Source organism: Mustela putorius, unplaced genomic scaffold, assembly GCF_011764305.1.
Source record: "Mustela putorius furo isolate JIRA1106 unplaced genomic scaffold, ASM1176430v1.1 tig00003856_pilon_pilon_pilon, whole genome shotgun sequence".
Taxonomy (NCBI): domain Eukaryota; kingdom Metazoa; phylum Chordata; class Mammalia; order Carnivora; family Mustelidae; genus Mustela; species Mustela putorius.
Window position 1 is genome coordinate 538,423 of NW_025422008.1, and position 20,188 is coordinate 558,610.

Genomic DNA, 20,188 nt, shown 5'->3' on the forward strand with positions numbered 1-20,188 from the left:
AAGTCTAGCTTTAACTCTACCCACAAATGAGGCGCCCAGATACACCACATTAAACAAAGACATCCAGGGAATCGCACAGGCAGAAGTACTTTATTTGGCAGTTTTACCTTGATATATAGAACAGAGGACTCTGCCCTCCCTCACCAGCCTCCCCAGAAATCCTGTCTTCCTATCCCAAGAGAGTGACAGCAGACTTTGCTACAAGAAAGGCAATAGCCATGGCCTTGGCCTGCTTTCTGGCTCCACTTCCATGGAAGGGCAGAGAAGCATTGCCCAAACCCCACCACTGGATCAGAGCCCAGGTAAACAGCAGCAATCGCATCTGACCCTTTGAGCAGAAGCAAGGCCAACAATCATCTGGGCTCCCATGCCTTGCCAAGGTGACCCTGTCTCAGCCACCACTGGGCAGTACTCCTGGGTCCCTCTCACCCCACTCTGGGGAGGTATGCAATAACGAGGAGAATCCTCAGGTCTCCGGCAGGCGGAGAAGAGTTCCAGAAGTGGTGGAGACACTGCAAAAGAAAGACGAGGCTGAAGCCAGATCCCCAGGCCTAAAGTCCGGGGAAAACTCAGAGCTTGACCTGGAATATGGCAGAGGGAATCCAACCTTGGGCCACTGCTTGGTGATCTGCCAGAGGCTGGGGGTGAGACTCACCAGTCCACCAGCTGCGCCCCAATGAGGTCATGCACGTGGTAGGTGAGGCCGAGTCGCACCGTGGCAGGTGCCCGCCGGCCCAAGAGCTCTGATAGGAGTAGCTCCCGGTACTTGGCCTTCCGGACCATGCCAAGGACAGCCTGGCGCCCTGGAGAAGAAATGGCACAGAAGAGGGGAAAGGGGAATAAGGCCTGGGCCCCGAGAAACTACCCAAAGGTGTTCGTTCTTAAGCGGGTGAAGACTTGAGATGCGGATAGAATACCTTTAACAAAATATTTAATGAATCTCCCAGCACCAGGCACGGCCAGCCACCAACTCCCAGCATCTCGGACGGTGAGCACTCCAGCATTCACTAGTTGCCTAAGGAGGGTGGGGAGTCAAGAGAGAGAAGAGTTGAGCTCTGAGAATCCTATTCCTGCCCACTGATGCTTGAACAGTCTCCCCAAATGGGCAACCATGTAAAGGGACTAAGGAACAGAAGCCCACCCTGGAATGGTTCTCGTTCCCACCACCCTGCTGTTTGGTGCCCGGCCTTGCTTCCATTCCCCGGCTCCTACTCCCCACCCCCTTTCTTTTGCATTATTATTACTTGTTCAACTAAATCACCTTCTGCTTCTAGAAGCCCTCCTTGACCACATGCCCTGACACAGCCTCAGCCCAACCCCAAGGGTGAAACAAGGGCCTTTCTTCTGGGCTCCTGCCTCTGCTGATGTATACCTCACCATGGCTTCCCCATGTCTTACTAAAAAGTTTATAAAATGCTTTCACATTTGCCTTGGGTTACAAAATAGGGAGCCTGAGCCAGATAAGGCCCCCTGAAATGGAATCTTTATTTTGCCCTTGTCCAGTCACTGCTTTTTAATGTAGGTTTTAGGGGCATCCAAGCTCCTACCATTCTCAATTCTCTTAGTCTCAGCAGGGTTCACAATAGGCATTTATGGTGCCTGCCAGGCCTCTAAATTCATTGGATTAGTCACCCAGATCTCTTGAATTCTAGACTAGGGCTCTTTCCAAGGACTCAGATAAAAACAGGCCTCCTCTCTTATGGGCGGAGCACAAATTAGGGTCATTTTCCTAAAAAGAAGAGTCCATCTATCTTTTTGGCAGGTTCACCAAAAGGACAAAGCTGGATGGGACTGGATGGATACAGAGAAGTCTCAGATGCCTGAGCTCTGTTATTCCCCCAAGTCTCACGTGATCTCTGGGTCCCTGAAGCCGAAGGTCTGTGTCATTTGGTCTTGCTGGAAGCTAAGGTCCCCACAGGCTGGAAGTACCAAAGCCAGAAACTTCTGCACTGCCCCAGCATATGGTCGGCCATCGCAGGCCTTGAGGACCTGGAACCAGAGATGAGAGATGAGGTCTGGCCCCAACCTCAGCCTCTACTGACCATCTCCAGGATATTCCTCCTCCCGTTTTCCCTTTTGCTCATGTCCTTCTACCTCCTTTTCTTCTCCTTTATATTACTACGGACCAGAGCTCTGTGTCCTCTCTGTAACACACAGAGCGGAAAAACTGTCTCTTTATTTCCATTCTCCAACTTCCCTGCTTGCCCCCCACACCCTATGGCACACACACACAGTTACACGCACTCTGGTCCTGTAGTCCTCAGTGAAGATAATTCCATGGGCGTCCAAGTCAAAGCCTAGTTGGATGACTCTGATCTCCCCCTGCTCTTGAAGCTCCTTCTGTCTCCAGGGAGATGGGAGTAAAAAGAATGGTATCAGGGTAAGATACTCTGATATATTCTGGGCACTTTTGGGCAGGGATATTTTATTGCAAACACTGGGAATTTTTCTCTAAGCAAAGAAAAAACTGTGGGAAGAGAATCAGGTGGATTACTAAATAGTCTTTTCAAATTAGTTACCCACTTTCCCATCCACCCACCCCATCAGCTGCCTATCAAGAAATCAATATGGGGACGCCTGGGTGGCTCAGTGGGTTAAGCCGCTGCCTTCGGCTCAGGTCATGATCTCAGGGTCCTGGGATCGAGCCCCGCATCGGACTCTCTGCTCAACAGGGAGCCTGCTTCCTCCTCTCTCTCTCTGCCTGCCTCTCTGCCTGTTTGTGATCTCCCTCTGTCAAATAAATAAATAAAATCTTTAAAAAAAAAAAAAAAGAAATCAATATGTATTTTCCAATCATATGCCAGACACTAAAATAAGATAGTGATTAAGACATGGACCCTGCCTTCAAGGAATTAACAGTCAAGACTTTGGGTGAGGGAAGGTGAGAAGGTAGGGAAAATATTTGAAAAGATACTAGCAAATCCATAATCACATAAATTAATTAATCCACCTCTCAAAAACTCATAGAACAAACAGAGGTAAGGAAATAACTTGCATTAACTTTAGTTACTAAGAAACTAATAACTGAAAAATACATATTCTCTTCAAATATATATAGAATATTTAGCAAAACTGAACACATAGCACAAAGCAAATCTCAATAAACTTCAAATGACTAAAAGCATATTGTTTATATTCCCTGACCACAGTATCTTTTGTGTCAGAAATCAGTGACAAATAGGTAATATGAAAACGCACACATACATTAAAATTAAAGACAGATTAAAATTAAGACATACATTCCTAATCAACCCTCGGTCCAAGAAAAAACATGACAAAAGAAGTTAGAACATATTTTAAACTGAAAGGTAGCCAAAAATATATACCAAAACTATATATATATATACCTGCACATGACTAAGATAAACTACAACTTAACACGCATATATTAGAAGTGAAGAGAGGATGAAATTAATCAGAAAAAAGTAAAAGAAACACAACAGTAGAGAATAAACACTAATAAAATAGAAAATATGTGTACAAGAAAACAACAAAGCTATTGATAAAACTATTAAAATTGATAAGCCACTGATGAGACTGACCAAGAAAACGGTTGGGGGGGGGAGGGATGGGTGGACTAGATAAAGCAGAGATAATCAATATAAAGAATGAAAAAAGGATCATTGCTACACATCCAATAAACAATAAAATGAGACTACAAATTTTATGCCAATAAATTTGAAAATTCAAATGATAGGGACGCCTGGGTGGCTCAGTTGGTTAAGCAGCTGCCTTCAGCTCAGGTCATCATCCCAGCATCATTGGATCGAGTCCCACATCGGGCTCCTTGCTCCACAGGGAGCCTGCTTCTCCCTCTGACTCTGCCTGCCACTCTGTCTGCCTGTGCTTGCTCTCGCTTGCTCTCTCTCTGACAAATAAATAAAATCTTAAAAAAAAGAAAGAAAGAAAGAAAGAAAATTCAGATGATAGATTGCCTAGAAACATAATTTTTTTCACTAGAACAAAATGAGACATATTCACAAAATAGAAAACTATGAAAGTGTATGAACTATTGCTACTGAACTATTTGAAACTGAGAATTTCAAAAGTATTCTCCTAATGAAACAAGATATAAATATAGTACATATATATGTATGTACATATATACAGTATGATTTTGTTTATCTCAAGGTCAAAAATGGATAAAACTAAGCTATGTCATTTACAGGTTATCACACAGATGGTATAAAGCGAACCAAAGGAACGACTATTGTACCAGTTAGGACCATAGTTACCACCAAGGGACATTAAGTCCTTTTGACTGGAGATTGATGTATGTAGCTATAGGTGGCCTTGGGTAGTGGTTAAATGGATATCTGCTTTATGAACATTTTTAAATTGTGTGTGTGTTTATATTTTCTTTTATGCATTTTTAAAGCTTTTTTAAAATTTAGGCTAACATCAGTAAATTAAAAAAACAACAAATAGTCTATAAGGAGTGGTTCCATCTAACTCACTTCCTCATGAGAGTGGAGCTAGTCTCCATCTTCCTTTTCTTCCCTCCTTTCATCCTGACAGGATGCCATTAATCTTCCACCTGCTAAATCCAATGGACAGATTTTGGATATTATTTTACTTAATCCCTATACTGACCACTGTCTTAAATCACGGGTTCTAACACTGCCAGCTACTCCACCTCCTTGACAATCTATGTGATTTCTCAATACGCCTCTTCCGTGGTTCCTCCTAACTCCCGCAATTCCTTCTCAGCTTCTTCCAGAGACTCCTCTTCCTATGCTTTCCCCTCACATCAATGGGTCCCAAATCTTAAGGAAGAATCACTTGAGACAGTAATTCAAAATGTAGATTCCCAGGTCCTACACTCAAAAGATCTGCATCTATTAGCTTTAGGTGAGTCCCAGGAACCTTTATTTTTGAATAAGCAGCCCAGATAATTCTGAAACAGAACTCAGGACTGCCTTAAACATAGGTATCTCTCAATTTTGTAGATTTGGTCCTTTCACTCTACACTCGAGGTCCTTAACCCTGGACCCGAGGACCCATGAAACAACGTCCCCTCCCCCCAAAAAATGCACATACATCTTGTATGTATGTGGCACGTATACATTTTTGTGAGAAGAGTCATAACTTTCATTATCTTTTAAAGTTTGTAAAAAGGTTACAAATTACTCCTCTACTCACTCTTCCTACCCAATCTCACCCACATCCACAGACTGAACCACTGCTCATACCTCAACCACTCCAAACCTAGTATCACTGGCCCAGAATTCTCTCCAGTCCCTCATATCCAACTGTCCACTACACACTTGCCTTTGGATGCTACCCATGCACCTCCAACTTGTACAAAATCAAACCTATCATCCACCCAAACAACTCAGTGCCCTCCTTTTTTTTTTTTTATAAAGATACATTTTTTTTTTAAGATCTTGTTTATTTATTTGACAGAGAGAGATCACAAGTAGGCAGAGAGTCAGGCAGAGAGAGAAGGAAGCAGGCTCTCCTTGGAACAGAGAGCCCGATGCGGGGCTCGATCCCAGGACCCTGGGATCATGACCTGAGCTGAAGTCAGAGGCTTTAACCCACTGAGCCACCCAGGTGCCCCAGTGCCCTCCTCTTCTATTCACTCCACCAACCACTCAATCCCCATCATCCAGAAAATCTGACTCTTCCTGGACTCTTCCCTCTTCCCCACTCCCCTCCACCTTCACCCACCCTCGCCCTCCCTACTGCTCTCCCCTCATTTAGACCTTCGCCAGTTCTCCGATGCAGTATCTTCCTCACTGATCTCCCCGTCTCATCTCACTCCCTCCAATCCACGCAACACAGCGTTCCCTCTCCTGATTAACATTCTCCGCTAGCTTATCGCCTTCCGTGTTAAGTCTGAAACACCAACGCCGCACAAGGCCTGCCGCGACCAGACGCCCGCCTGCATTCCCAGCGCTGTAAAGCTCCAACTGTGCCCGATGACTCCGTTTTCCCAAGAGTCGCTCTTCCACTTGCACGATGTGGCATGCTCCCTACTGCCTCTGGGTCTTCTAACAGGGTCTGTGGCATTTTCCTTGGCCCCGCAAGGACCGGCCCAAAGGGCCCGAACGCCCGCTGAGCGGCCGAGGGCCGGCGGAGCCACCGAGCGTCTGAGTGATGGGGACCCTCGGGAGCGCCCGCGAGGCCGGGAAGCTGCTTCCGTCTGTCGCTCCGACGCCGCTCACCAGCTGCCGGTCGGCCACCGTCCGGTCCGGCACGAGGCTGTACACCTGGCTCCTCAGCGCTATGGGCGGCAGCGCGTCCTCGAACAGGCCTCGCGGGAACAGCTGCACCAGCTCGGCGACCGCCGCGCGCGCCGACCCTGGGCGGAGAGACCGGGTCACTGCAGCGAGAAGGAGGGCGGGGGGCGCCGTTCTCCCACCGCCCGCCGCTCCCCATGTCGCCCTGGGGCGGCCGCGCTTACCCGACTCGCCCCTTAGAGGATCCGCCTCTGCCTGTCCTCGCTCCCGCCGCCTCTTCAGCCCAAAGGCGTCCGGGACCAGGCGCTGTCTCTTCCGGCTCATATCCCGGGATGTCAGGCGGCCGGGGAAGAGGTCTGTGTTGAGACAAGGGGCCAAGGAGACAGCGTCTTCCGGCGCACAGCAGTGACCTCAGGCTCCCGGGAGGCCGGTCTGCCCCGCGGAAGAAGAATGACGTGAGACCGAAGCGGCGTCAACTTGCCTTTTCAGCCGGCGGGGGAGGAGCGTCGCCGCACGCCTGCCGGGATCGGCTGCCTCAGCCGGCTCTCAGAGTCCGGAACGCGTGGGCGGCGGGATGAAGCGCTCCCCGCCCCGCGCGGCTGAGGGGTCTGCCAGCCACTGTCGCTGCATGATTGCGTCTTGGAGGGCGGAAAACCACTTTTGCGTGCCACCCCGTCTTCCGGACGTACCTGCCTTGTCGCTTTAGCTCCGCGGAGGTGGAGGTCGAGGTTGGCGGGCTTTGGGACAATCAGATCCTTGCTGTGAGCCCGGACAGCCTTCCTCAGCTTACTGCGTTTGGAGCATCTGGAGGCGGGGATATAGGGCAAGGGAAAAGGTGGGCTATGCACCTGGCCTTGGTTCTGTTCCAGGGCCAGAGCCTGGCCATCAGTAGGCTCGCCTAGTCCTAACCCAGAGTCTCCCTTTTCCAGGGCTCCTCTGTGAAAGGATAACTTCCCAACCTTCCGTTCTTAGGACCTCATGGATCGCAGAGAGAACAAGAGAAAATTGGAGAATGTAGAGGTAGCTGAGCCTCGGAACAAACTCACCAGCCCAGCATCCTCGCTGCCCACAGACCCTGCCCTCTATACTGGGCCCTTTCCTTTCTATGGGCGCCCTTCCGAACTGGGCTGCTTCTCTCTGGATGCACAACGCCAGTACCACGGAGATGCTCAAGCCTTGCGCTACTACAGCCCACCCCCTACCAATGACCAAGGCCCCAATTTTGACCTCAGAGATGGATACCCTGATCGATACCAACCCAGGGATGAGGAGCTCCAAGAGGGGTTGGACCACCTGCTGCACTGGCTCCTGGATCACCGAGGCAAGCTGGAGGGGTGAGCAAAGTACAGCACACAGATCTAGAGATCTGCACCTACCCTCTAAGCTGGAGTGGGTTCAGTCTTTAGAAGGAACGTAGACTCTTGGGGAAATCATCTGAGCTAATGCTTCTAACTCCTCCCTTTAGGGGTCCAGGCTGGCTGGCAGAGGCCATAGTGACATGGCGGGGGCACCTGACAAAATTGCTGACGACACCGTACGAGCAGCAGGAGGGCTGGCAGCTGGCGGCCTCCCGCTTCCAGGGGACACTGTACCTGAGTGAAGTAGAGACACCAGCAGCTCGGGCCCAGAGGCTTGCCCGGCCACCCCTCCTCCGGGAGCTTATGTACATGGGGTACAAGTTTGAGCAGTACATGTGTGCAGGTGAGAGTTGCCCCTGCTCTGTAGCCTACATGCTCTTCCCCAGAGATTGAAAGTCCCCACCCTTGTTGCCATTTCTCTCCTTGTGCAGACAAGCCTGGAAGCTTCCCAGATCCCTCCGGGGAGGTTAACACCAATGTGGCCTTCTGCTCTGTGCTACGCAGCCGCCTGGGAAACCACCGTCTACTCTTCTCGGGGGAGGTAGACTGCATGGACCCCCGGGCCCCATGCACACAGCCCCCTGCCTGCTATGTGGAGCTCAAGACTTCCAAGGAGATGCACAGGCCTGGCCACTGGAGGAACTTCTACAGGTTCAGAATGGGGTTGGGTAGGGTGAGAGCCTAAAACAAGAGAGCTGGAAAAGGGACCTGAGAGAAGCTGGAGGGTGGAGGAAAGGTCCTACTGACCCCTTGCCTTTCCTGACAGACATAAGCTGCTAAAATGGTGGGCTCAGTCATTCCTTTTGGGGGTCCCAAACGTCGTTGCTGGCTTCCGTAACCCAGAGGGTTTCGTCTGTTCCCTCAAGACCTTTCCTACCATGGAGATGTTCGAGTATGTCAGGGTAAGGCAGCGGTGTCGCAGCTCCCACCTGCATCCCCCACACCAGGGCCACAGGTCCAGTGTTCCCGGCTGTAGTCCGTTTTCCCCTCCCTGCCCCCTCACTGCCTATCTTCTCCCTCCTCCTTGGCCCTCTTTAGAATGACCGTGATGGCTGGAATCCCTCCGTGTGCATGAACTTCTGTGCTGCCTTCCTTAGCTTTGCCCAGAACACAGTTGTCCAGGATGATCCCAGGTGAGTCTTTGAGCTCTGTCCCTGCCCCCTGGGTCCCCGGAGCTCTCCTCCAGCCCTCAACTTGTGACTCCATGTGCCCCCTAGGCTTGTCTATCTCTTCTCCTGGGAGCCTGGCAGCCCAGTCACAGTGTCTAAACATCAAGACGCACCCTACGTCTTCCTGCCCACATGGTATGTGGAAGCTGTGACCCGGGACCTCCCATCAGCCCCCAGGACACCTTCCCCCAAAGACTGAGACCTTGAAAGGGCTGGTCCTGTCTCTGTGTGCACAGATAAAAGCATATTTCTAGGTGGTTCTTCTTGCTATGTCTTTTGCCTGAGTCGACCCTGCCCAGCACCTCCAGTACACACACGTGGTTTACTGTTTTATTACTACATTTTTACACAGAGGGCATTCACTGAGTGTACAGGCTGGCTGCAAAGACGATGTCCCTCCGTAGCAGGGTAGCTGCTGTCTCCATCTTGGCACCTAACACAGGCTCACCTACAAGGCGGGCTGCCCCCCTCAGTGAGCGACACATCTCAGCCAGGCGCTGGATGCAGCGGACCACCAGGCCCTCAGGGGTCCCCGAAAGCCCCGCCAGCTCGGAGAAGGGCTGTAAGGGAAGCAGGGTGAGGACTGAATGTGGTAGACCTGGGCAGCCTCTCCCCAACCCGCCACCCACAAAACCCCAGTGACTCACCATGCCCCGGGCCCACTCGTACACAACTTCGACAAGCCCAAAATTCAGCTCCCCCACAAATTCCTCCACTGTCTGGTTCAAGCCACAGGCCACCTGGACCTCACCAATCCGCTTGGCCACAGCCCGGACACGTTCAACTCCCTGCAGATGGGAAAGGAGAGGCTCAGACCCTGCCTTCCTTCTCCAGGAGTGGGGAGTCCCAGGTCAAGAAAGGCAGCATCCCAGCTCTTAGGGACACTTAACAGGGCTGGAGGCATCACCTGGAGAACACCCAGGGATGGGAATTGGGAACACCACAGCCAAGGGGGAGAAGTGGGTTGGGTGTCCCCTACCTGTTTGAGGGTGCTTGGGAGCTGCTCCCCTGGGTCCCCAGGGCTCTGGCAGACCAGGCCGGAGAGCAGGGCTGCAATCTCCTCCGGCCGCAGGGCACTCAGAGCATTGTCAAACATGAGCTCAGTGAGGAGCAGCTCATGGCTGCTCATGGCACAAGCCACCCGCCCTGCCAGCTTCACCGTGCCCACCTCGTCTACATAACCCAGGGTTCGGAGCACCTGAAGAAAGATGGTAGGTGTTGGGAGCCTGCTATCTTCTCCCTCACTAGCCCCCTACCCCCCACTGCTGCCCCTCCGACCTCTACTCGCTGGTGATACTCTGGGAGCAGCAGCAGTGACTGATCTGACAGCAGGAAGCGTAGTCGCTCCATCTCCTTCTGTATCTGCACGCGCTCCTGCAGCTTCAGGTACTGCAGAGAGCCACCAGCGGAAGCACATTAGTCTTCCCCATGCCCCAGGGCAGGAGGGCACCAAGGACAAGGGCAGAGATGGGACTGGCCAGTGTACAGGGGTCCAGAAGGGAAACCCACCCCCCACTCCCACCTCTCAGCTTGGGAGCTGGCATCCAGGACCCTACCTGGGCAGAGAAACGAGGGCTGTGCACACACTGAGCACTGCCAATCAGCTCCTCCAGCTTCCGGGCTCGGAGCCCCCCCTCTACCACTGATACATCTTTGAGCTGCAGGTCATTGACAGGGTCAAGGGTAGGGGGTCCCGCTGGGTAGGCCTGAGCCAGACGCAGCAGTTCCTGCACAGCAGTGGTCACAGCTGCAATGGGAGGATCCTTCCTGAGGAAGGAGCAAAGTCTTGAAAACTAAGGCAGAGTCTTTTCTTCCACAGAAGCCCCTACACCCCAGCCGCACCTCTCCACACCCCGTTACATGGTCCCTCCCCAGGAAAAGGATCCCCCCCCCCAGCATCCCTGACTTGAATTTTGGTTGCTGCCTCCTGCTGAAGTCCTCCAAGATCTTCTCCCCATTCACCCGGAGAACCTTGGTGGTGATGGCGGCCACATCTCCTGGCTGGAGCTTGGCCACTGTGTGGTCACAAGGTCCTGTGAAAAGGGGAGAGCAGGACCAAACATTACCATGAACCCAGGCAAGCAGCCCACACTGCTGTCAGGAACCCGGACATCTGCCCCATGTTCACCTTCAGGCAGGAACAGCTTGAATCCCACAAGATCATCGGGGTAGGGCACATCTGGGGTGGCTGGTGGCCTCTCCTGTGGGTCCTCAGACACAGGCTTATCACACAAGACCAGGGTTGTAAATACCCTGCTGGTGGAGTTCGAGGAGACCTAGGGTAGATGGGGAAGGCCAGGCCAGGGCAACATGAGGAGCGGAGATCAAAGATCGGGAGCAGATCCCCACCCTCGGGCAGTGATCATGAAGCAACTGCAGAGCCACCAGTATGGACTGGTAACCCAAGTCAAAGCAGTCTTCGGGGGCGGACAAGGAGGTAGGCACCCAGTGGAAAACAACAGGAAAGGAGAGCAAGAACGCATATGAGTATACCATTGTGACCAACTGCCCCCAGCCAAGGGGGAAGATGGGAATGAGGTTCCTTCCTCCCTCCTCCCAACCCAACTCCTTCCCCATTCACTCCAACTCCCCCCACGGTCCGAGTTTCCATTACCCTCACCTGCAGGATCACACCCAATGTGTTGTGATACTCCTGATTCTTCACAACCACCACCCTTCCCGCTGAGAGAGACTTGAGCCCATTCACAGACTCCATGATGCGCTGCTAAAGAGTGGGGAGAGAGAAGGAAGCATCACGGACACAGAGACTAGGCTGGGATTAGGTTCAGGAGCACCCAAAGTGTTGCATTCTCTTCCCCTCTTTCTCCATCACCCCCACAACACTCACCTGGATCAGGCTCCGGGTCTCTGTCAGTTCCTCCCCCCAGCTGTAATACTCAGGCAGGTCAACCAATTGGCCAGTCGTGTCAGGTTCCTCCAAGGCCCCTAGTCTCTTGGTCAGTTCAGCTAGAGCCTGTTCATGAGCCTGGGCCGAAGTGGGGGAAGGTGTGAAAGGACAGTCCCCAGTGTCCCACCGTCCCCACCTGCACCCCCTGGTCTCCAGATGTCCGCCCCTTCCCAGTCCGGCTTCCCTTGTCCCAACTGCCTGCCCAGTATACTGGTCATCCCAACCTCCTCACCTTGCTGTCCTTGCGGGATGGAAACTCAGAGAAGCTTCTCTTCATCATGTCCTCCACCCTGAGGGCGTCCACCCGCAGCAGGTTCAGGATCATGGTATATGTGAGTCGGAACTGGGACTGCAGCTGTGATGGCTTCCCCTGGGCCAGGTCAAAGAACCCAGTGAGATGGAGCCGGGGGTGGGGGCTGGGGACCAGCTGCCCCCCAGCCAGCCCCTTAGGGAGCAGTTCTACTCCCAGCAGATCTCGTCCCCTCTCTGCAACCATAGGACCTTAGACAAACCGCTTACTCACCTCTGCAAAATAAGGGAAGAAAACTAAATAGGCTCTCCAAGGTCCTACCTGGCTCTGTCTTCACACTGACAATAAACTAGAGATGATAGTCTAATCCTCAGATCTGCTCACTCTGACCTTGATTTCTCCCCGGCAAAAGAAAAAAGTACAGTTGACCCTTGAACACCATGGGTTTGAACTTTACGGGTTCACTTATGCATAGATTTCTTTTTTTTTTTTTAAAGATTTTATTTATTTATTTGAGAGAGAGACAGTGAGAGAGAGCATGAGCGAGGAGAAGGTCAGAGAGCGAAGCAGACTCCCCATGGAGCTGGGAGCCTGATGTGGGACTCGATCCCGGGACTCCGGGATCATGATCTGAGCCGAAGGCAGTCGTCCAACCAACTGAGCCACCCAGGCGTCCCTATGCATGGATTTCTTTCAGTAAATGCTGTATAGTCCTATAAGTATTTTCTTTCTTATAAGTTCCTTCATAACATTTTCTTATCTGTTGCTTTATTTTAAGAATACAACACATAATATGTGTAACATACATATAGGTGTTGATCATCTGTTACCAGTAAGGCTTCAGGCCAACAGTATACACTATTAGTAGTTAAGTTTTCCAGGAGTCAGAAGTTGTACATGGCTATCTGACTGTGCAGGAGGTCAGTGCCCCTAACCCTACACTGTTCAAGGGTCAACTATGCAAAGAAAGGGGAGGGGGAAGAGGGCTGGAAGAGAGAATTGGGCCAGTAACCGGAGTTGGGGCCCTCCCAGCTCAGCCCATCCCACCCCGGCTCACCATCATCATGCGGTGCAGGTCTGCCATTTCAGGCACACGGCCCTTGCAGAGCAGGATGACAGTGCCGGTGGGGTCCAGGCCCCTCCGGCCTGCCCGGCCCGCCATCTGCACGTACTCTCCAGGGAGCAGGTCCCGGAAGGCGGAGCCATCATGCTTCCGCATGGAGTCAAACACCACTGTTCGGGCAGGCATATTTACACCCATGGCAAAAGTCTCTGTGGCAAACAAGACCTGGAATGGGGGAAGAGAGCTTCAGCAAAGTGGTGCAATACACACCCCACCCTAGCCAAGTGCACCTTACTTTGTAGCCGAGGCTAAGTCCCAGACAGTTAACTCGCAGGATCTCATTTAACTTTCAGGGCCAATCATAGTGTAAGCACTGTATTTTCCTCGTTTTATCTATTTAACTATCTACTTTGGTTTTTTTAAGATTTTATTTATTTATTTATTTGACACAGAGAGAGAGAATAAGCAGGGGGTGCAGCAGGCAGAGGGAGAGGGAGAAGCAGGCTCCTCGCTGAGCAGGGAGCCCAATGCAGCTCATTCCCAGGACCCTGGGATCATGACCTGAGCTGAAGGCAGGCGCTTAACAGACTAAGCCACCCGGGCACCCCTCTACTTCTTTTCTTGTAACCCTCATAGCTCACTCCCATCCCTCCACCATCAATCATCCCGGTATAGAGTATCGTTCTGTGTGATTATATTCTTGCAGATTGTACCCTATTCTGAGTGCATGAATTTATAATCCACGTTAAAGGCAGTTATACCCTAAGTCAAGAAATAAATGATAGGGTACCTGGGTGGCTCAGCTGGTTAAGCCTCCGACTTGACTTTGGCTCAGGTCATGATCTCAGGGTTGTGAAATCAAGCCCTATCAGCCCTGTGTTGGGTTCTGTGCTGGGAATGGAGCCTGCTTAAGATTCTCTCTCCCTCTGCCCCTCTCTCACAACTCACTAAAAAAATTTTAAAATGATACATGCACCCTTATGTTTAGCATAAGGAATATAGCCAATGATACTAATAAGAGCAATGGATAGTGACAGACAGGAGTTACACTTGTGGTAAGCACAGCATACCAGGTAAACTTCCGTCTACTGTATAATCAGAAAAAGAATTACCATGTTTTACATCTGAAATTAATGTAACACTGTGTGTGTCAACTGTACTCAAATGAAAAGTAATAATAACATAACAGCAGTCATGTATCTCGTGTTTTCTTTTCTGCCACAGTGTTTTCAACACCCATCCCAGTCCCTGTGGTTATACCAAATCCACTGTTGCTCGGGGCTGCAGAGCAATGTGGGGGAGTGCCCCTGACAATGCCCTGCCATTCTTCTGGTGATGGCACCTTGGTGCCACCAGCACCCTACTACAAGATTACAGGCAACAAAAGAAGGAAGAGTGGACATTTTCACTCACAGACCAGGGTAGGAACTTCTTTGCATTATATACCCAGAAAAAGAATTTAGGATCAAAGAGTATATTATATATAGTTTTGCCTCAAGAATGCCAGGGTGCCCTCCAGATGTGCTACACCTATATGAGAATTCCTATAATCCTATCATCTCTGACATCTGGCAACACCTGGCATTCGCCAGTTTCCTAAATGTTAGCAGTGGCTGTAAAGTCATTTCTTGTTGAGTATTTTAAATTGTGTTTTTCTAATGACTAACTTTTCAGATACTTGCTAACTTTTTGGGTTTCTCTTCCGAATGCTGCCATACCTATCTTGTGTACCCCCATTTTAAGACAGGAAAGCCTAAAGCTCAGAAAGATGAAGGAATTTGCCTGAGGTCCCACAGTGAGTAAGCAGTGGAGTGGGGATTCACACGCAGGCAGTCTGGACCCAGAGCCCAAGTTCTTAACCACTACGCTGTCTTCTCTAAAACCTTGCCCCTCCACCCTCCGGGCAGCCCTGGAGCAAACAGCAAGTGCTGAAGAGTCCCCCTTCTACCACTGTGTGTACCTTGACCAGGCCTCGACTGAAAAGCATCTCCACGATCTCTTTAAGAATAGGCAGGATGCCACTGTGGTGCACACCCAGGCCGCGGTGCAGAAGTTCGGACATGTGCAGGACCTGCAGGGAGCCAAGGCCCATGGTCAGGAAGAAGGTGGTGGAGAATCCTCTCCCAACCAGTCTCCAAGACCCCCATCCATACCTGGGGCAGCTGGCGGTCAGAGCCACGGAGGCGGGCAAGGCAGCGCTGCAGGAAGAGGTGAATCTCACTCTTCTCTGAACTCGTGGTGAGGTCAAGGGAGTTGAGGCCCGAGGCTTGCTCATCACAGCGACCCCGGGAGAAGGTGAACACCACCACAGGCAGCTGTGCGCGGGTGCGGAGGGAGGCCAGAAGGGACAGGTATACACCACGGTCCTACAAAAGGGGGCAGAAAGGGGCAAAGGCTGAGTCCCTGAACTAGTGAGGGCCAAAGCAAGGGGAGGTGAAGCCATGTCAAGTTGGACAGTATTCAAAGCTCAAGTCCAAACCTCTGGAGAACGTAGGAAGAATGGACAGAGTTGAAACAGGTGGTAGCAGGTAACAAGCCTCCAAGTTCTCACCTGTGCGGGCCCCCCCTGATGCGTGGGCTGCTTGGCCCCAAAGGTCTGGGCATGTTTGCTCATCCGCTCCTTCTTGGCCTCCACAGCGGCATAGTACCTGGAACATGGGGTGGGTCGGTGATCACAGTCACACCCGGGGTCACAGCGCTGACTCTGCCCCATCTCCAGCTTACCCCTTTGTATGGAAGGCGCCTCGGGAGTCCAGCAACAGAAAAAGCTCCCCCTGGGTCTTGGGGCTGTTCCCCGTGAAGAGATAATGCTCCAGGGGAACGGGGCGCGCAACAGTGCTGATCACATATATCTGGCGACGTTTCAGTCTCCTGAGTGGGGAGAAGAGAGCAGGTCAGGGGCAAGAGTGCAGGAGAGATGCACATCCCATCACATTCCCCCTCTGGCTTCACTTTTCTGGGAGCCAGACTGGAAGGCTGTCCCATCATCCCCTCTCCCAGTGCACAAAATGATCTGGACCCAAGTGGGGTCCTGCAGCCACTAGAGTCGGACACATGGCCCAACCCATCCCTTCCTTCTCTCCACCCTCAAGACCTGACCACTGTCCTCGCTATGGTCATCTTCACCCTCTCCCCCAACCAAGGAGAGCCATGGTGCCATCCACCCAAGCCTCCCAGGGCACGCATCTCACCCGATCCAGTCGGCGAACTCAAGGGCATTAGGGACGGTGGCACTCAGAAGGATGATGGAGACATGGTCAGGGAGCATGATGAGCACCTCCTCCCACACAACCCCACGCTGGGCACAGAGAAAGAACACCACTCACCAGCAGCTCAGAGGGGGCTGCCCTTCTTCCCTAGGGATGCGCACAGGGTTCCATTCGGGGGGCAAAGAAGGCAGTAAGGTCCACAAGGGTGTGTGATCTAGGCCCACAGGAGAGGACTACTAGAGCCTGGGGCCCCCGTGCCTCCTACCTCAGCATCATTGATATAGTGAACCTCATCAAAGATGACCCACTCCAGGTCCCGGATGACATCTGAGCCGCTGTACAGCATGGAGCTGGGAAGAAGAGGCCACAGGCTGACTCCCCAGGGGCTCCTGACCCTACCCTGTTCTCAGTGAACATGCTGTCCGAAGCAGCCTCACCTTCCTGACCAAAAATCCACCCGTGTTGAGTGCCTATCTCTCACCGAAGGATCTCTGTTGTCATAATGAGGCAGGAGGCCTCTGGGTGCAGCTGCACATCCCCAGTGAGCAATCCCACATCCCCGAATGTGTTTCGAAAGTCTCGGAACTTCTGGTTGCTCAGGGCCTTGATGGGCGATGTGTAAATGGTGCTGGGAAGAGGACATGAAGTCAGCCGGTCAGCACCCCCACAGCCTCCCGGGCAGCACACCTCTTCCACCCTGAGCCCTCCCAGAGGCATGCCAGAGCCCACGTGTCCCCGATCTTCCCCAAACTGCCTTCACATTCTCCTTCACAACACAACCCCACAGAAACTCTGTAGCCCAACCCCTTCCGAACCTGACGCGGGTCTTCTAACCCCTCTCCCCATCACACCCTCCTGCTTCACTCTAGTCCTGTCTCCGTTTCTCCCCAGACCTCTCATCTCAACGAGGAGGGAGAGGCGGGAAAGAGATAACAAGCAGAAAGGGTGTGGGAGAAGCCAGGACCAGCTGGTGAAAGGGGAGTCCCGGGAGGGGACCTGTACCGAGTCATGTGTTTCTGGGCAAGGGCAATGGCATATTCAGCCACAACCGTCTTCCCCGCAGATGTGTGAGCCGCAACGAAGACAGAGTCATGCCGCTCCAAGTGCAGGATGGCCTGCTTCTGGAACACATCCGGCTCAAATGACCACTGTGGGAGAGAGAAACAGATGGCAGCTAGAGAAGGGAAAGGGGCCCACCCTCCTGCCTCCTACTCCTGGGGCGTGCAAGGTGGCAGTTGCATGCCAGAGTGAAGAAAGGCCAGGACTGAGGTCGAAGAAGGACCTAGAAGGCATCTGGCCTGGGCTGGCAGAGGAAATGAAGTGAACAGTGGGAAAGAAGTAGGTGAGGATGTGAGGACCAGGCCAGCCTACCTGGAAGGCCGGCTGGGGAATGAGGCGGTAGAAATCACCAACAGGGGAGGTGACATCCACAGGAATCGCCCACTGCTCCTGAGGCAGGGGTTTGGGGGGCTCTGGAGGGGATACAGCTGGGGATGTTTCCTGCAAAAGCCGTGGAAAGGAGTGATAAAGATACAGTCAAATAGCTCTCCATTACCACCCCTCCCAAAAGATGCTCCCATCTTCCTCTTAGACCCAACCAACCCAGCCACCCCACCTCACCCTCAGCCCCCCAGTAAGGCCCCTTCTTTCCTGCCTCAACTGCCCAGAACCACCAACCTTCAACACTAGGTCCTCCAAGCTGCTTGCTCGGGCCATGGAAGCACTGCAGGGGGAGGCAGCCACAGTGTCCCCTCTGGGAATTCCTGGCTGTCCCACTGCCTCAGTTTCATCCTCGTCTCCCCCACCCAAATCCAGAGGCTCCAGCAAACGGCTGAGGCTGAGCAAGCCAGAAGCTGGAGCTGGGTGATCTGAGGAGCAAGGAAAAAAAGGAAACCTGGTCACATCCATCTCTGTTCTACAGGAGAAGGGCACCACTTCTACGCCCCATCTCAAAGTTAAAACTCACCCTTTGGTGTAAAGTCCACACCTTTTTTGAAGCCAGGCGGAACAGTAAGAAGATCTGAAGGACAAGGACAGACAGAATCACCACTACTACACAAAGTCACACAAGTCACACGTTACTCAAACCTACAGGATACCATTCACAGCACAGATGCTGAAAATGGGATACTTAGGACAACTTTCTGACAGGTGACAGTAAAGACTGTTATGACAAGGATACCTTTCCCTAATTGTCTCAAAGACACAGAAGGGGAAGGAGCAGCCCTATGATAGGCTGGGGCCCCTCTTCATCAGGGCCGAGCCTCACAGCCCCACTCCCAAGGGTCCATGCCCACACCACCTCACCTTGCTCAAAGTCTATCTCCTCCTCAGCCTCCTCCCGAGTGCTTAGATCTGTTATGGTGGGCTCATCCATTCCACCTAGGGAGAGGGTGGACAAAAAGGGATTCATGGGGTGCGGGGGTGGAGTTACAAGATGGGTGGGGAACCCTTCCTGGACTGAGGGCACTCTCCCCTACCATTCCATTTCCATAAAAGTCACCTGGCCAGAAAGGGTACTGTGTTGGATTCCCCCACAGGGACTGGGAGATAGGTCCTGGGGGCCGGCGAAGAGACAAGGAGGTGGTGGCTGATAGGTTCGTATTCTCCAACAGGACCTGAGGCAAAAGACCACAACCCCAGTGAGGCTGAGATTGCCTCTGATCCCTTCCCTACTCTGCTTCTTGTTGTCTCTGACCTCTTACCTCTTTGTAGCCCAGAATCTGGCCTGTGGTTGGGTGTCTCTGGGCCTGAAGGTCGGAGGGCACTGGGGCCCCCTGTGTGGCCAAGAGTGACCAGGGATCCATTTTCCTCTGCCATTTTCTGCAGAAAAGGAAAACAATTTTCAGGTGTTCCTTCTTTCCTGTGCCAGTTTTCTTCAGGGGCCTACCTCCCTAGTCCAGACTCCTCACCGGGCAGAGTGCTCCACACCATGCAGAGGCAACCAGGCTGGAGATGACAAAAACAGCTGTTCTGCTTCCTGCTGCAGATCTGGGGCACATGGAGGGAGGCCGTGGGGAAGCTGGTAAAGGATAAGATGAGAAACATTAGGTAAAGATAGAGCATAAGACACAGACAAAAAAAGAAAGTGACGGAATTTGTGTTCAAATCAGAAGCAGCAGACATTCCTGACCAAATAGGACAACCAAGCAGAAACAGTATCTTCCAAAGATCATCCTGTCTTCCAGGGTAAACTACCTGCTACTGATTTACCGGCAACAACAATTACTGATACATTACAATACAACACAAAATACGGTAATTTCACAATCTCTGGGATTGGATTTAGGAATTTGTATTCTTAAAAATCCCCACCACTAATTACAAGGTACACTTAAATTTGAGAATCACTAGTCTTAGGGAAAGGGGGCCCAGAACTAAGGATGAGGCAGGGCCTCAAAGGCTAGCCATCAACCAGTTCCTTGGTGCTTAGAGACAGAAGGTGACTCCAGAGAAAAAAGACACATTTGAAAGAGTAATTCTCAGAGCTCAGGTATCCCCAGCACTCCCTGCTCTGTCTACACATGAGCTCTAACCCATAGCTGGTCCACTGGGCTGGGGTCTGTTGGGCACAAGGCAGGCCCAGATGACAGGAGTCCAGAAACAGAAGAATGAGGTTACGCTAGAGTCCAACAGTAAGGAGAATTGAGGAGGTTTGAAGCTCAATGTTAGGGTCAACATTCACTCACGGTGCTCTCTGGTGCCCCAGGCACATTGAGCAGCTCCCAGCGCCCCGTGCATCCCAGCTCCACCGGCCGAAGGGGCAGATCCAGGGGATCTGGAGGAGGTAGCACTACAGAGGGAAGGTCAGAGATCAGAGGTCAAGGGTCACCCCCTGACTACTCCTTCGTTCCACCCCCTCCCCCTCACCGAGTCGCTCGGTCTCCATCATCTTGGAGCCACCGCAGCGGCGGGGCAGACCGGAAGTGCAGCAAGAAGCCGTGGAGCGAGCCCCGCCCCAGAATGGGCGGAAGTGGAGGCGACTTCCGTCACACGCAGCCGGGGAGGACAGAGATGAGCGTTACAGAGAGGCTGACCTGAGCCGG

General features: G+C 52.2%; 3 protein-coding genes across 7 annotated transcripts; 1 reads left to right on the top strand and 2 right to left on the bottom strand.

Moving 5' to 3' along the window:
• Nucleotides 1–71: 71 nt before the first annotated feature.
• STK19 (serine/threonine kinase 19) lies at nt 72–6,617 on the bottom strand. 3 transcript variants are annotated; one of them, XM_004780918.3, is made up of 7 exons: nt 6,410–6,612; nt 6,171–6,307; nt 2,245–2,340; nt 1,850–1,989; nt 918–1,015; nt 656–803; nt 72–512 (listed from the first exon to the last, which is right to left on the bottom strand). In XM_004780918.3, the coding sequence occupies exons 1-7, from the start codon at nt 6,507–6,509 to the stop codon at nt 467–469; spliced, it is 765 nt and encodes a 254-aa protein (XP_004780975.1). In that variant the 5' UTR covers nt 6,510–6,612; the 3' UTR covers nt 72–466. The 3 variants fall into 3 exon arrangements, with proteins under 3 accessions (XP_004780975.1, XP_012905657.2, XP_044921070.1); XM_013050203.2 differs by having other exon boundaries at nt 6,171–6,328; XM_045065135.1 differs by lacking the exon at nt 2,245–2,340 and having other exon boundaries at nt 6,171–6,328; nt 6,410–6,617.
• A 41-nt stretch (nt 6,618–6,658) lies between these two features.
• Nucleotides 6,659–8,969, top strand: DXO (decapping exoribonuclease). Of its 2 annotated transcripts, none has more exons than XM_004780915.3 (7): nt 6,659–7,020; nt 7,115–7,519; nt 7,651–7,886; nt 7,975–8,194; nt 8,310–8,445; nt 8,582–8,676; nt 8,761–8,969. In XM_004780915.3, the coding sequence occupies exons 2-7, from the start codon at nt 7,164–7,166 to the stop codon at nt 8,909–8,911; spliced, it is 1,194 nt and encodes a 397-aa protein (XP_004780972.1). In that variant the 5' UTR covers nt 6,659–7,020; nt 7,115–7,163; the 3' UTR covers nt 8,912–8,969. The 2 variants fall into 2 exon arrangements, with proteins under 2 accessions (XP_004780972.1, XP_004780973.1); XM_004780916.3 differs by having other exon boundaries at nt 7,158–7,519.
• A 59-nt stretch (nt 8,970–9,028) lies between these two features.
• SKIV2L (Ski2 like RNA helicase) lies at nt 9,029–20,158 on the bottom strand. Of its 2 annotated transcripts, none has more exons than XM_013050192.2 (28): nt 20,013–20,158; nt 19,832–19,935; nt 19,055–19,164; nt 18,848–18,965; nt 18,646–18,760; nt 18,450–18,524; nt 18,109–18,162; nt 17,820–18,010; nt 17,514–17,642; nt 17,145–17,290; nt 16,624–16,770; nt 16,408–16,492; nt 16,125–16,231; nt 15,658–15,804; nt 15,485–15,581; nt 15,087–15,299; nt 14,894–15,004; nt 12,928–13,158; nt 11,853–11,990; nt 11,561–11,698; nt 11,333–11,434; nt 10,841–10,988; nt 10,619–10,745; nt 10,269–10,479; nt 9,991–10,101; nt 9,692–9,910; nt 9,360–9,500; nt 9,029–9,272 (listed from the first exon to the last, which is right to left on the bottom strand). In XM_013050192.2, the coding sequence occupies exons 1-28, from the start codon at nt 20,032–20,034 to the stop codon at nt 9,072–9,074; spliced, it is 3,738 nt and encodes a 1,245-aa protein (XP_012905646.1). In that variant the 5' UTR covers nt 20,035–20,158; the 3' UTR covers nt 9,029–9,071. The 2 variants fall into 2 exon arrangements, with proteins under 2 accessions (XP_012905646.1, XP_004780978.1); XM_004780921.2 differs by having other exon boundaries at nt 11,333–11,437; nt 20,013–20,157.
• Between the last annotated feature and the right edge of the window lie 30 nt (nt 20,159–20,188).

Excerpts from the sequence above, each read along its gene's own strand:
- DXO (XM_004780915.3), top strand. The coding sequence starts at position 7,164 with ATGGATCGCAGAGAGAACAAGAGAAAATTGGAGAATGTAGAGGTAGCT. Across the intron at positions 7,887-7,974 it reads TGAGCAGTACATGTGTGCAG|ACAAGCCTGGAAGCTTCCCA; the intron begins GTGAGAGTTGCC and ends CTCCTTGTGCAG. Across the intron at positions 8,195-8,309 it reads CACTGGAGGAACTTCTACAG|ACATAAGCTGCTAAAATGGT; the intron begins GTTCAGAATGGG and ends CTTTCCTGACAG.
- STK19 (XM_013050203.2), bottom strand. The coding sequence starts at position 6,509 with ATGAGCCGGAAGAGACAGCGCCTGGTCCCGGACGCCTTTGGGCTGAAG. Across the intron at positions 6,329-6,409 it reads TCCTCTAAGGGGCGAGTCGG|TGACCCGGTCTCTCCGCCCA; the intron begins GTAAGCGCGGCC and ends TTCTCGCTGCAG. Across the intron at positions 513-655 it reads GGGGCGCAGCTGGTGGACTG|TGTCTCCACCACTTCTGGAA; the intron begins GTGAGTCTCACC and ends TTTCTTTTGCAG.
- SKIV2L (XM_004780921.2), bottom strand. The coding sequence starts at position 20,034 with ATGATGGAGACCGAGCGACTCG. Across the intron at positions 15,300-15,484 it reads ATCAGGGGGGGCCCGCACAG|GACCGTGGTGTATACCTGTC; the intron begins GTGAGAACTTGG and ends CCCCTTTTGTAG. Across the intron at positions 10,480-10,618 it reads AGGCAGCAACCAAAATTCAA|GAAGGATCCTCCCATTGCAG; the intron begins GTCAGGGATGCT and ends CTCCTTCCTCAG.